The sequence below is a fragment of the Sardina pilchardus genome, chromosome 20 (genome assembly GCF_963854185.1).
Source record: "Sardina pilchardus chromosome 20, fSarPil1.1, whole genome shotgun sequence".
NCBI classification, from domain to species: domain Eukaryota; kingdom Metazoa; phylum Chordata; class Actinopteri; order Clupeiformes; family Clupeidae; genus Sardina; species Sardina pilchardus.
Genome location: NC_085013.1, coordinates 1,075,923 through 1,091,638, shown reverse-complemented (window position 1 = coordinate 1,091,638; position 15,716 = coordinate 1,075,923). Strand labels below are relative to the sequence as shown.

At 42.1% G+C, this 15,716-nt stretch overlaps 1 protein-coding gene across 1 annotated transcript in view; it reads right to left on the bottom strand.

Moving 5' to 3' along the window:
* Positions 1-14,435: 14,435 nt before the first annotated feature.
* Positions 14,436-15,716, bottom strand: part of LOC134067936 (ryanodine receptor 3-like) — a 172,133-nt gene continuing 170,852 nt past the window's right edge. Inside the window, exon 103 of the mRNA XM_062523424.1 lies at positions 14,436-15,665. Coding sequence (XP_062379408.1) covers positions 15,570-15,665 — 96 coding nt within the window. The 3' untranslated portion in view covers positions 14,436-15,569. The remainder of the gene's footprint in view (positions 15,666-15,716) is intronic.

The window sequence follows — 15,716 nt, the reverse complement described above, 5'->3', positions numbered from 1 at the left end:
TACTGTATATCTTTACACAATGCATTCTCTCTCTTACTCTGTGCACACACATACAAACACAAAAGCACACAGACAGAGACCACACACTCAAGATGGGCTCCCAGCTGATCAGCAGTGGCCATGTGGGGCTGGTGCAGGTCCTAAGTGCTCTCAGCAAAGGTCAGGACACTTATTAGCCCCCTTACTGGTCATCCTCCCTCCTGGAACACACACACCCTGGAAGAGGACTGGGGCTGTGGAGTTGGAGTGTGTGTGTGTGTGTGTGTGTGTGTGTGTGTGTGTGTGTGTGTGAATATGTTCCAGCATGTGTGTGAGTTGTTGTTTTGCTGGAGGTCGCTGGGCTGCCTGATCAGCGCAACTCAACACCTCTGGAGTACGCTGCGCCCAGTGCAGCTTAGATCAGCTCAGAGGGCCTGCACCAGCCTGCTGCATCTGGCTCTCTCTCTCTCTCTCTCTCTCTCTCTCTCTCTCTCTCTCTCTCTCTCTCCAGCACTCTTCCTCTATAGTTCCACTTCTCTTTGTACTTCTCTCTCCCTTCTTATTCACTCTATCATTCTCTCTCTCTTTCTGCTTCTCTCTCTCAATCTCTCTAACTCAGTCTTTTCCTTCTCATCACACTGGGCATGTTAATGACTTTCACATTCAAAGTATTTGTGTGCATTCCTATTCATTTACTTTTTCTCCTAACTGTGTTTCTCCCACTCTCTCTCTTTCATATCTCTTTGTCTCACTCTCTCTGTCTCTCTCTCTCACACACACACACACACACACACACACACACACACATTCTCCACCTCACCTTTCCCTTAGACTCCTACATGTCGACCTTGTAACCGATCCTTCCAGTGAGACCTCGTTTTTTCGCACGTAAGGATATGTCCGTCCAGCACCATGGACAAGGTCACAGGTGCACCAGTCAAAGTCCACAACAAACTCACTGACAAGCATTCCTGCTCAGCACGCAACTGCTACTGCTGACAATTACACCATCGCCCAGGTGTGTGTGAGAGTGTGTGAGAGTGTGTGTGTGTGTGTGTGTGTGTGTGTGTGTGTGTGTGTGTGTGTGTGTGTGTGTGTGTGTGTGTGTGAGAGTTTCAGTAGTGAATATTGCACTGTTACAGTGAGCACAAAACTCAAAAAGGACATTGTACACTTCATGATCCCTTGTGCAGAACATCACAGTAGTCACAGGGTCTGTGTGAGAAGTGAAAGGCTGGAAACACCTGCTAAGATGACTTTGCCACCACTGTGCCCTTGTTGCCTTTCCATTTATATGGGTTCAGCGTGTGACGTGCAGAAAAAGAGGATTCTCTGATGGATGTATGGAGGGAGGGGTGGGACATCAAAGTGCTTCTCTCTTTTCTCAGGGGATGCTTTGTGCTTCTCTCTCTCTCTCTGTGTGTGAGTGAGTGAGAGAGAGAAAGAGAGAGAGAGAGAGAGAGAGAGAGAGAGATCTGTTAGATGCTCGCTGACTCGTGTTCTCCTTTGTGTCCTCCATGTTTTTAAATCCGTGCTCACAGCAGGGAGAGAGGGAGAGGAAGGAGGAGAGAGAAGTGTGGCCCCAGCCCTTTCAAACAACACTCATAGGAGGTTTCCTGTGCCCCCCCCCCCCCCTTCCCTCCACACACACACACACAGAGACAGACAGGCGCCCCTTTCGCCCTTTTGGACCTTTTTAGTAAATTAAGCTGTATCTGGTGAAGTATGACACACAAGTCCCATAACTTCCTGTGGCCACTGACAATAATCTGCTTGCTCAAGACAAGAAATATTCACCGCTGTCTTGACTTCTCTGCCTTCACTTCTGTTGTAAGGACAAAGTGTGTGTGTGTGTGTGTGGGAGTGTGTGTGTGTGTGTGAGAGAGAGAGAATTAGAATTATAGAGAGAGTGATGATGAGGGGCACAGAACAGGAAAGCTCTTGATACCCCAATGACCCTGTTTTACATTCCGGCCAGCCATGCCATTCCATAAAAGGAAATCTAGTGGTGACCCACTAACAACCAAATGCCAACTACCAGACAAATACCCCCCCCCCCCCCCCCCCCCCATCCAAGGCTGTGCCCCCACCCCTGTTGTGCCCCCACTAGCCCCTTTGTGAAACCCCCCCAGCTCCGGAGACGAGGTCAGTCACCTGGGGTGGAAGTGGGCCTGTACGGGATTAATGCAATCCCACCGAGCGCTTGCGTAATTACTCCAATTTCCAGGACAACCAGAAACAAATCCTGGTGCCGTGCCGCCACAAACAAGAGTGAGAGAGAAAGAGAGAGAGAGATAGAGATAGAGAGCGACAGAAAGAGAGAGACAGAGAGGAAGGGGGGAAAGAGAGAGTTGGAATCCAGTAAATAAGGTCTTGGAAAGCAGATGTACAGGCGCCTGCCTGATGAGAGCCATGGACTCAGTGAAGGGTAATCCTACAGGGTAAACTCCTCCCTCTCTATCCATTTATCCCTAATTCTCTACCTCCCTCCATCCTCTCTTCTGCTCTGCCTGAATTCCTTCCTATTTCTTCTTTTCTCCCTTATCCTCTCAATCTCCCAATTTCAAGGATTTACGGATTTCTTTGTCACATGCATAGAGATACTATTGTACAACATGTAGTGAAATGGCATTAGTTGCTCAACCTCTTCCTGCAGTGGGCTCCTGAGGGATCATCAGCAACTATTTGTGAAGATAAAGAGAGATTCACAATTGAAGGGATGTGCAGTGTGTGTACGTATAGTATGTCAAGTCCATGTAGAGTAGTTTAAAAAGTGTGTGTGTTTACAGTAGGATCCGGATGTTAGGCTACACAGTCGAATACATGACCTCCACTGTCAGCGTGTGAAATAAATGTTGAAATGTCTCTGTGTATCTTGCGCGCTACAGTAATTGTGGCCCACTCCCTCTCTTCTGCCTCTCTCACACAGGACTAGTGGAGGGAGGGACAGCCTCATCTGTCATTGAGCCACTCGCCACAAGATGAGCTGGATACGCTGCATAATGGGTGCTCAGAGATGAGTGCTCTCTCTCTCTCTCTCTCTCTCTCTCTCTCGCACACACACACACACACACACACTCTCTCTCTTTCTCTCTCACACACACACATACTCTCTTTCTCTGTCACACACCAAAACCTCTGTCTTAATTTCCTGCCCCCCTACACACACACATGCAAAAACACACACAAACACACAAATACTTCTGTATACGCACACATGCACAGATTATACGATATGTTTAACCTAATTCCTGTTTGGGCTTAAGCCCTCATGCCCTCACAGAATCATCTGAGCCCAAGAATCCATCTGCCAACTAAATAAACTCTCTCTTGCCCCAAACACACTTCACTTCAGACTGAGCCCTTTCCCCTCTCCTAAAAGCTGACAGTGGGGTAGCAGTGCATTGCTATGGGCCAATGATTTGTGTCATGCTTGCATAATGTTCATGATATTTCACTTTTTGACACCACATTGGGAAAACTCTTTGAGTGTGCATGAGATTAACATGACACCATCATAACCATGACCTGACAACTGGCAAGAACATAAACAAACCTTTGTGTTTATGACTGCTGTCATTAAGTGTCATTCGTCTTTGCTTGGGATATTCCTTGGGATGATTTATTATGACAACCCTTCCAAGGTGACCATGGTGGCATAACTTGCTGAGTCATGACAAGTTGATCTTATTGATATTATTATTATTATCATTATTATTATTATTATTATTATTATCATTATTATTATCATTATCAATACTATTAGCTTTATGGACTGGTTGGATATTTCTCAAATTAGAAGTTAGAGCAAATAGATGCTCTCTAGCCTTCGTTAACAGGTGACTGATTAACAGACATGAAATGTCAGTGTTCTAGTAACCCAAGATGGTGCTACATTTTTGCAAACTTTTAGATGTCTTATTATTTCTAATCCAGCGTCACTGTGTCACAGTATAATTTAAATAAATTAAATAAATTAAAAAAAGAATCCAGCGTCACTGACAGTGTTAAACCGTGTAGGTCTTGTTGAGTGGGAATCAATCTAACAAACATGCTAACTTCATCTAGTGTTTCATGTTCACTTTAATGTTCATGACAGGTGTCATGTCATACAGTAACAGTATCATGTCGGTCTTATGGACAGCCCTCTGAATAAAGTGTTACCGATGTGTCCTCACAATCATTTCACATCAGAACTATGGCTCTTCTGTCACTGTCATCTTTTTATATCACTGTAAACCAGTCTTTTAAAATGATAATAGTGCTATACTGTATATGAACAGGAAATTGCCACTTTACAACAGACCCAGTGACATTGCATGGGTTTAAAGGAATAGTTCGGAATTTTGGACATAGGACCTCATTTCCAACTTTACCGAGGTAATATAGGTCGGTGGAGACCGTTTTTATCACGTTTAACCCCTTCCTTCAGTTGCAGCGTTCCCCTTTGCTAACACTGGTTCTGAGCTAACGCATTTCAACGGTAACATCCCAAACTTACCAAAACCGTCTTACTCACTCCACAGCACACCCGAGACAAGTCAATTAAAACGTCAGACTATCGATATACATGTCCGTGTTGATAGAATAATTTTAGAAATAAAACGAACCTTGCAACTCAATGATTTATTATATTTTGAGAGACTAGTTTCTCAATATCAATCCGCCACTGCCATACAGGGAACAAAGTAGGCTATTGCAATGCGATGCAAGGTTAGTTTTATTTCTAACATTGTTCTATCAACACAGGCATGTGCATCGATAGTCTGACGTTATAATTTATTTGTTTCGGGTGTTCTGTGGAGTGTTTTCAGTGGCAGGCTGGATGTTACCGTTGACTTGCGTTATCTCGGCACCAGGTTAGCACGAGATGAACGCTGCAACTCAAGGAAGGGCAGAAATTCACTGAAAATGGTCTTCACCGATCTATATCACCCCGACTAAGTTGGAAATGAGGTCCTATGTCCAAAATTCCGAACTATTCCTTTAATGACAATGTTAGCAACAGTATTTCTAAAAAGGCATGAACAATGGCCATTGTCTAAATGTGGCCTAACCTTCCTGTGGCCAGTAAAGCACCTGCTGAGAGAACCTTTCAAAAATATAATTTTGAACATATTCAATTAAACACAAAGGAAGACAGACAAAAGATAAATGTATGTCCTTTTCCTACAATACTTGCAATAATATGAAAAGCCTGGCACGATCAGTAGGTGCTTGACTTGATCTTAGCATTGTGGCATTTTGACCCCCTAGGACAACCAGTAATTTAAATCGTAATTAAGACGTTAAATGGCTGTAATCTTTATCAATTTACGTTCCGGGTAGAAAGCCAATGCAATTGTGCAGTTCTTGAAAGTTCCCTTGGGACACGATCGACAGATTGACAAAGTGAGCATTTAAATCTCAATTATCTCTCTGGATATGGGGAGACTCCTTAATTACCAAACAGTGGCCATTCATTTTCTTCTCCCCACTAAGACTTAATATCTAAATAACTCTCCCTTTTTGTGTAATGAAATGATGACATCAATTCAATCTCTACCCAGGTTAATTGGACAGTTGTTTTAGCTTCTTTCTTTCTCTGGAATGTAAAATCATAAGCAGCCCTCTTCACTGCTGATGAGTCGGGGGGCACAATTAGAAACGGGAACAAATGGTGTTTACCTGCGAGTCTGATAGAGTAGCCAGGAGCATAAGTTTGTGTGTGTGTGTGTGTGTGTGTGTGTGTGTGTGTGTGTGTGTATGTGTGTACATGTTTGTCTGAGTAGGTCAAGGGGAGGAAGACAGGTGTAAGGTGTGTTTTTGTGTGTGTTTGTGTGTGTGAGTGTGTGAGTGAGAGAGAGAGAGAGAGAGAGAGAGAGAGAGAGAGAGAGAGAGACCAATCAGAGTTAACCAAATTATAAAGCAATGTAAATACAACTATTTGGAATATTGGAAAGAAGAAACCAAACATCAAAGCAGATTACAATGTTATCTGGCCCTAAACAGAGAATATAAATTAGCAGAATATCTCTCTACTGTCAGAGATAGAAAACAGAGACTGACCCTAACCAAGTACAGGCTAAGTGACCACAAATTGGCAATCGAAAAAGGAAGACATAAAAAATCATGGCAACCAAAAGAAGAGAGAATATGTGGTCACTGTTCGACAGATGAGGTAGAGACAGAGTTGCACTTCCTCCTACAGTGTACATCTTCATCCCAAATCAGAGATAATTTCTTTGATAAATTCAATCTAGAAATTCCTCATTTTAATGAGCTAAATTATATATCAAAATTAAAAATAATATTGGGCGAAGGAGACAAGACCAACCTTGCAGCCCAATATGTTTCAGCATGCCACAACCTGAGGGACAGTGAGTGACTTAACAAGACACACATGTGCACACACACGGACACAGATACAGGCGCGCACACATGCACGCACACACCCACCCACACACCCACACACACACCCACACACACACACACACACACAGAAACCCATATACCCCCCCCCCCCCCCCCATCACACCACACACACACATATATGTATTTTATTTATTTTATGAATTGTAATGGTATTGTACCATTTTCTGTTTTGTCTGCCTGCTTTGGCAATATGAGTACCCCTTGTCATGCCAATAAAGCACTTTGAATCTGAATCTGAATCTGAGAGAGAGAGATAGCAAGTGTGTACATGTGTTTTTGAGTAGGTCAAGGGGAGGAAGATAGGTATAATGTGTGTGTGTGTGTGTGTGTGTGTGTGTGTGTGTAGGATTTTATGTGAATAGATTGGGTGCCTAAAGCACGTGCACACATACACACATATACATCAAAGGGGGCTTAAACCCCTGCCCCTTCTTTCAAAAGAGAAAGTGCCCTTTTTTTCTTGAGTGCTTTGAAAAAAAAATTGTAAACATGCATGCTATTGTTGGCCCCCACAGCTTGCCTGTCAAAAAATTATAGATTGAACAAAAATGATTTATGAGGTCAGATGATTAGGCAACTGATGGTGTGTCCCTGTGCCTTCTCTATACCTTCCTTCCTTCCTCTATGTCTCCTGCACAACCGCACACACTCATAACCAGGCAGGGTTATGTTGTCAGACACCTCCGACAGGGGCAGCACCAAGTTAGCTTAAACTATTAACTATTAAGCTTTAGCTCACTATCTCACTCCTTCAGTAAAGGACATTATAATGTTCTCAGACATCACTGTCCTATTTAGCATGGTAGATAAACAGGCTAATTTACTGCACTTAAAGGGAAATACAACAGGTGAATACAGGGAAATGTGTCTCTATTAACACCATCACCATATTTGATCATTGCCAATACTTTTTCATCAATACATGATACAGGCATGCAGCCTTCTATATGTGAAGGGGGAGGGGGGGGGGGGGGGTGTAATAGCTTTGTTGTGTCTCTGAACAGATTCTCTTGTAGAAGTCTTTTGAGTATTACACATTTGCATGGGTGTGAGGGTATTTTGGATAACCTAAATCAGAAAGTCATAGATTTGCGACTATATTGTCCATGTGTTTAATGCATTTTAAATTGACAAAATATGGGAAGTTGCCTTTAATCATGAGTCCCTGCTCTCCCATAATGTCTGAGCATGTTGCTGCCTAATTTCAGATTGCAGGATTCCAACAACCAATTAAATGAGTAAGAATGAATTATAAGTTATGCGTATAAGTTATACTGTATTTATTGCAGTATTATTATAATTATTATAATTACTATTCCGCAATATCTCCCGAGAGTCACTCAGGCAAACTGCAGTTGGTCTATTCCGGACAATCTGCCATCTATGCTAGCTCCTCTCGGCTAGAATTTCAAGATCACGTTGAAGTAGGAAGTCAGCCAAAGTCAAGCGCAGTTGGGCCTCATCTCAAATGGGCCTAATGAGATTGCAAGATTCCAACAGTAGATTGCAAGATTGCAGGATTTTGATCCCAACAAGTTAATTTTAAATTTTAAACATATGGGAAGTGGACATTTTTCACTTGTGTATAAATCTTTTGAGTATTAAACATTTGCATGGGTGTGATGGTATTTGAATAACCTATCTGAAAGTCATAGATTTGCAACTATTTTGTCTGTGCATGCCCCTGGTGCCTAATAGGTGTAATGTAAGAAAGGTAGTGTAGCTGAGTAGACAGACAGTGGCCCTCATTTATGAAACGTGTGTACGACCTAAAACAGGCGTAGCCTACGCTTATTTCCACGCAAAGCATTTATTTGAACTTGATCGGTGGCTACGCTCGAATCTCACTTCTAGTCTCAACTCGTGTACGCTTCGTGTAAGTTTTTCAGGCGACATAGCACTGTGCAACAGTATAGGCTAAATCAGCGATGGATTAGAAAGTCAAAGAGTTGAATAGCCTAGTTGTGTAGCCTATTTACTGTAGCCTAATGTAGTCTATTATATTGACACATTTGATGGCTTAGGATAGCCATAGGAGATGATTTCTTTCTCTTTGGTAAATGCAACATTCATAAATTATATATTTTTGTAATGATTTTCAATGGGCAAATGGCAGTGTCGTATGATTTTGTAATGAATATATTTATAGTATGATGTGTTCTCTGCGAAAATAGCCTAAAGTCTGTTGCGCTTAAATCGCTCTAGTTTCCCGCTTTCCTTGATGACACTTCTAGCTGTCAAAATTAACAAGGTTCAGCTGGACGTCACTGTGGCTCGAGATCACAAATGTTTCTCTTTTGGACATAATGCACTTTCATGTCGTCAATTCTAGGGGCGGGGCCATTAAAACAAGCGTAATAGGGCGTGATATTCTTACGTTGGAATTGGAGTGATACTGTACGAACGTTTCATGAATCACACGTGAGCCCCGTTGTAAGATGATTTCTGCACTCAGATCTACGCTGGTTTCTACGCTTGGTTGATAAATGAGGGCCAGTGTGTGTATGCGTTTATGTGTGTTTACATATCTTAACAGGTAGAGACGATTGAATAATGCCCCTATAACATGTGGCTCTTGATATGATTCTTGTATTTTCCTCCAAATAAGCATTTGGATTAATGTGTGTGTGCATGCTGGTGTGCCACGTTGCACTATGCAGGAGTGACATGTATCACAATGACTTGAATTGTATAATGCCTTGAAACATTCAGATTAAATTATGATTTAATCTTACTAGTTAAAGTAACTCAAAACAATCATATTATATGTGTGTGTGTGTGTGTGTGTGTGTGTGTGTGTGTGTGTGTGTGTGTATCCATGCTCACTGATTTGTGTGTAATTTTCAAAGTGTGATTTGCATGTATTAAGACAAGCTGTAGACTGACAGACAGGCATAATGCATACTCCAGTCTGAGAGCGAGAGGGTGCTTATTATAAGTCTGCACCCACCCACCCATTCCCCGTCTTCCTCCAAAGGGCCAATGCTGGCTCACAGCTGCAGGTGACAAAGCTGTGGGGGGGCTCCTCTCTCTCCCTGTCCTCCCTCTCCTCTCAGTGGTCAGCTCTCGCCCCCGGCGCCTTGGGGGGTAGGGGGCGGTAGGGGACGGTGCTGAGCGACAGTGGGACTGGCAAGATGGCCGCAGGTGACAGCCGAGATGGCTGTGACTGATGGCTGCCCATTCTGGAGAGAGTGTCTCAATGAGAAGGTGAGGCGAGGAGGGAACACATGCTGCTAGCCTATGTTTAGCCAGGGAGCATTAGCATTTTTTAATTTAGCAGTCACATAACTTGTACTGAATAATTTTCACTCCACATTTATATGGCTGTATTTTCAGTTGTAATGCTTTGGTAGCACGCCAGTGTCTTAAACAGACAGTAGACGTCGTACATGCTCTCGCAAAAATAAATCATGCTTGTCATGTCATTGTCTCCTACTTTTGTGTATGTAAATGAGTGTAAGCATGTTTGTGTTTGTACATCCATTGCACTGGTCTACCTGTATGTTATGCACGTCCAATGCACAGTTAAAAAGCAATCCAAACTTAACGATCATTGTATCATGATTTGAATGCAGGCTATGGCCAGATTGTCACCATAGACTTAATGTAGACATAGTTTCAGCTGGCCCTTGGATGGAGACTTAGGTGCCTAGAGTATTTCTCAGTCACTTTGGTGCATTTCTCGAATCATCATTAAAATGAGCACAACAGTACCGGTAAGTGCATTTCTACAAGCAATCAGAGGAAACTGCCCCGCATAGATGGTTGCTCAAAGAAGTAAATATCTATTACAATGAAAATGTCAATGCAATCAAAATGATAAATCCTGTTTATGTCAAACTGTTTTGTCTTGTATTATAATTGTCTAAGTAGTTTCTAATGAACAATGTGTAAGGCAGCATCTATGTCAAAACTGTCAAGTTTTACATTATTGTGTGTGCACGGAGTTGATTGCAAGACAGTGGATATGTTTCAAAGTTTTTCCTGTTGACAGACAATGACTGACAAAGGCTTTTACAGCATTGTGCAATGAAAAATGACCAATATACAGTAAAAAAAAAAAAACCTTGGTCAGAGCTGTGCACCACAGTACATCTAGACAGCCTGACACTCCTGTCTGTGAGGTCACATACATTTATATATGCTAGACAGACTTGGACATCTAGTCATGACAAAAGAATTGGTCAATTAATGTTGTAGGCTATACTTTCTAATGGAGGATAACGGTGATTTCCGGGTCACACCACTTGTGTCCTGGCAAGTAGGCCTAAACAAAATGAAGGAAGGAACGTGAGAGCAGTCTTGAATCTGTGTATCATCCATTTTTTTTGTAGTGAAACAAAAGAGAGAAAAATGTTTTAGAAAGCACAAAGGAAAAAACGGACAACGGGTCGTTTTATCAGTTTCCAATTATCCACCCCCCCCCCCCCCCCCCCCCCCCCCAAGACTACATGTACTGTAGTAGCTACTGTAGATTGAAGGCCAACTGACTGGGAAGCTAGGTGACCTACCACTAGTTACATTAGCAGCAAACTGATAGATAGCTTCCAAGCCAGTTGGCCTACAATCAAGATTTATTTGCTTGTTTGTTTGTTAAAGTAATACTCACACACTGCAGAAGATTTTAAGATAAATCAAGCCAACCAGAACTATTCCAGTAGGTCAACTGTAGCAAGATATTTCTGAACATATTTTAAAATAAAGAAGTAGCCTACAGAAAATAACCAAACAGTATGATACATATTTTGTTGTAAAAAACTGATCATTATGATGTAGAATGATGGAGGGATAGAGGGATGAAGGGATAGAGTGATAGAGTTGGGTACATTTAAACACACACAAGCAGCATGTGACCAACAACTACTGTACATCATAGTTACATCTTACCTCCAGTTAGAAAAGCCATTCTGACAGACGATGGGGCCTTTGGAAGCGAGTAATTACCTGAGGGGTAACAAAACACTAGAGATGAAATACTCTTACACTCTTTGTACCAGTAGTCATTGGAGGGCCTCTTCGTGCTCCATCTTGGGGAATACCTCTAGGAGAGGTTACACAGAACCCTCTGCTCTAGACTGGTGAGAAGAAAATGAAACAAGTCTGAGTAACCTAATTGTGAATGCCCCTCAACTTTCATAATCCACTGTCAACATGTAAATGAATGACAAAATACCGTATGCTCACTGTAGTGCCAAAAGGAAATAGCATCATATCATCAGGAAAAAGCTATGCTTGGTGACTAGTGGACTGGTGAGTGTGGGTTGAAGTCACCGGCAACTCCAATCCAATAATGAATTCAAACCTGAACTCGAGTAACCTAATGTTAAGTTCATGTTAACAGTTCACTACAGCTTGCTCCTGCTTTGTAATTTAATTGACAAACCCAACCCATGACAGCAACAAATAAACTTCCTGTTTACATATTACTGATAACCAACATAGAGATTTGTCACTCACCTTTCTGTCGTGTACCGACAGTTCGCTGTGTTCAAGCATTAAACGGCTCTGGTGCATTACTGCCACCAGTTGTTTGGGAATGGAATTGCATCTCTGATCGATGATCTAAAGTGTGACACTTTATTGATGATTGACGGTACAGGGGCACCTCAGGGGCCAATGAGATTTCAGCCATAGAACCATCAATTGTCTGTGTGTGTGTGTGTGTCTGTGCGTATGGGCATGGGTGCGTATCTTTGCGTGTGGAGGTTAGTGCATGCATGTGTGTGTGTGTGTGTGTGCGCGTGTATATATATATATATATATATATATATATATATAAACATACATACTGTATATGCATGTGTGTGTGTGTGTGTGTGTGTGTGTGTGTGTGTGTGTGTGTGTGACGGTATCATCCTAAACCAGCAACCCTTCGCTCAAGAGTGTGTCAGGGTTGCCAATCAAACCCAGACCCAAATGCAGGACAAGACTCGAAGGGGCCGGAGGCGGGAGCCCTCTGGTTAGCCAGCTCCGGAGGACGGCCCGGGTGCTGGACAGAGCGGCGGAATCGCTCGGGAGGGCGGCCCATCGGGGGGACTAGGTACTCAGAGGCGCTGGAGATTGCGGGGACTCGGGACTCAGAGGCGCTGGGGTGTAATTTCCTCAAGTACTAGACATTATGGTAGTGAGACAAATCACATACTGTAGGAGGAAAATTCTACACAATCACCTCATGATTATTAGAAAACCAGTGGTTTCAGGTGGAAGGTCATAAGCCTCTCCTTGCAGCTCACCTCTCCTCTCTACCTGTGGAAGACCTCTATCACAGAACAGGCTGACCTGATGGTCAGGCCTCATCTCCTGGAGCCTGAGGTGGGCTGAAAACTGGGGAGCGTCTGAATTTATCAGCTCAGATCATCTTGTTTTGCCTCAGCCTGCCAACACCTCAAGGCCTCCTCTCATCCCGTTCTTTCTGGCCTGATGGTAATCACACATTGACTGCCAATCAGTGGTGCCAAAGATCAAACTAAGAATCATCAAATGCAAGACAAAACGTGGACAGGTCCTCTCAACCTTGTGCAGATGTGGGCCCATTGATTCTTGAAAGATTATTCACAATACTTTCTAGAACAGTGAGATGCAGGCATCAGGATCGACTCTGTGTCAAGAGTGAGGTGTTGTGGACGTTGCTATCTTTAGCGTTGCAGCACGGAACAGGTTAAATGTCATGAAACACGAAGGAGAAGAAAGCGAGGGTATCAGATAACTAGACATGTGATCTCAAGAACCAAAGTGAGCTGGTAACAGGTTAGCAAAAGACAGACTCTAAGCCAGGGTTATTGTGTGCACTAAAAAAACAAATTGCTGGATTTACTTGATTTTATCATGTGCATTGGTTGAATGAAAAGTTCACATGAATTAGTCCAGCATTTCTCTTTCAGTTTACAAAATTTGTGATACCCTAGTTTGATCAAGTAATCCCAATGAAATTGTTTAGCTTAGGCCTACATGAAATATTAATGTAATTCCAACATGATTGTGCTATACAGGTGGCATGTACTAGGAGTAGGCATTCAGATGTACTTTTGCAACATCAATGTTAAAGGCAGATAACTTTGATATTTAAGACTTCAAGATGAAGTCTTAAAAAAAAAACATCCTAAATATGTTGTGCCACAGTATTCAGAAGCATTCATTGAGGTTGAAAACATGCCATGACACCACTTATACTTTGTGCATGCTCAATACCCAACACCCATGGTGGGAACAAAGCGTGGTGCATCTCTAAGTATAACATGATACAACTTTTAGCCAACACTGTTACTCAAGAAGACTGCCTATGCAGCTACGCGTGGGTTGCTTCTCCCTGCTTTTGAATTTTTTCATTTGAATTGGATTTTCTTTTTTTCTCTCATATGAATTCCCGACCCCAAAGAGCACCTTCACATACTTGACTGACCTTCAGAGCACCCTGGACCTTTTTTTGTCTTCACTGTTACTGTGGCTGTTTGATTATCTCAGTGGTCTTGCAAAGGCTCATGGAAACACAATTGCTGTGCCTGTGTCAGTTCAACATTGTGATTATTTCATGATCTGTGGCTTAGCAACTGTGACAAACCCTCTGTTCCTGAACACAGTAACACATTTGAACACAATAAGATTGTTTCAAAACTAAACTGTTTTATGTAATTGTAACATTTTATGGTTGTGCGTGTGTCTTTAAATATCCCCAACTAACTGTGAATTTGTGCTGAAATGGACTCTGTTGAGATCCATTAGTTCAGCGTTTACAGAGAAGATGACAGGTAGATATCTGAGTGAGGAAAATGTGCATGTTTGGGATATGAGCGTCATGTGTGATATCACAGAGGAGCTGTGGATGCAGACACAAGTGATTAACTGATCAAAACACAAGCACTTCACACACTTTTTTCAGGGACTGAACAGCCCGCAACACATCCTCTTATGCAATTAAATTAAACATTAATTAAAAAAAAAATCAACAAAAAAGAAATCCAAGGAATCATTCCATTAAGGTCATACAGTGCTATGAAACATTAAAAAATATTTGATCTTGTATTGCATCAATTTCTTTATTTCCCCTTCAAAAGAAATGCACAGATCAGCGAAGCTACAACATACAAATGGCCATACAATAGCATTTTGTTTCTATTTCATTTCATTTCATTTCAACATGATCAATAAACTCTGTGAATTTTCTGTGAATATTTCGTAGTCATAGTACCATGAACATTTGCAGTCAGAGTACTGTTATTTGGCAAGAAACTCAGAGACAGTTTGTCCTTATCCCAAATGAAAAAAATAACATGAGCCACAGACTAATTCAAAACTGCTTGTTGCTAAATCCAGGAGTACTGCACAAACATACTGTAAATAAAATCAACGAGTTTGCATAGCTTTGTAGTCATGTACGTAAGGCACTTTATCAAAACTTGATATTAGGCATTTCATCGCATAATCAACCTTTTTTTGTTTTTCCCCTCAGTCTGAACTTGTCCACATTTTCACAAACATCGTCTCAGCAAGCATGGTAAAGAAATTTGCAAATGTCCCCATAAAACACATTTTACACTTGACATAGAAATCTATTTCACCCTCTCTGTTAAGCGTAAGTCTCGATTTCAACATTCTGAGAAAGATCGAAGAAATGTTCTTGTGCATAATAGGGCGGGTGTCATCTCCAACGTCTTGCTCTGTAAAACCCTCCCCCCCGACGCAATCCCACAGTTCTCCGAGAGACGAAAACATTTGTGCAATGGTTTAGGGCCAAGTTGAAGAAAGGCAACACGTTTGTCAAGAACGAAAAGAAGGAAAAATATATTCATATATTTCCCAAAACTGAAAGAAAATTCTGAAATGTCAGGGTCTTTTTCTTGGTTGACACTTTTGTTGTGTCTCTCTGGTAGAAGTAACATTGTACCAAAGATCACAAAGGGTACATTTGACAAGTGACACGAAACAGTCCTTCCATTATACAAAAAAAACAAGATCTTGACTTCTCCCTCTGGTGTTCCTATTGGGTTGTGGGGTAGTCAGACGTTGGCTGTTTTGAATATGATTGGAGCTTAGCATTTGTATTCCTACTGAAGCTCAGGGACTGAGACAGCAGGATCAGTGGAGAAGGGAGAGAGAGAGAGAAAGAGTGAGGGAGAGAGAAAGAAAGAGAGAGAGAGAGAGAGAGAGGAGAGAGAGAAGGAGTGTGTGAAAGCTCTCATTTAGCCTAGCTGGTCCTCATACTGTTTCCTGAAGCAGTCTCCAGCTGGGAAGAAGTCCCAGCATCTCTCCTGGTACATCTTCCAAACATATGACTCCTAAGGGAAATACAACAGACAGATGAACGCTGATAATCTCACAATACCACA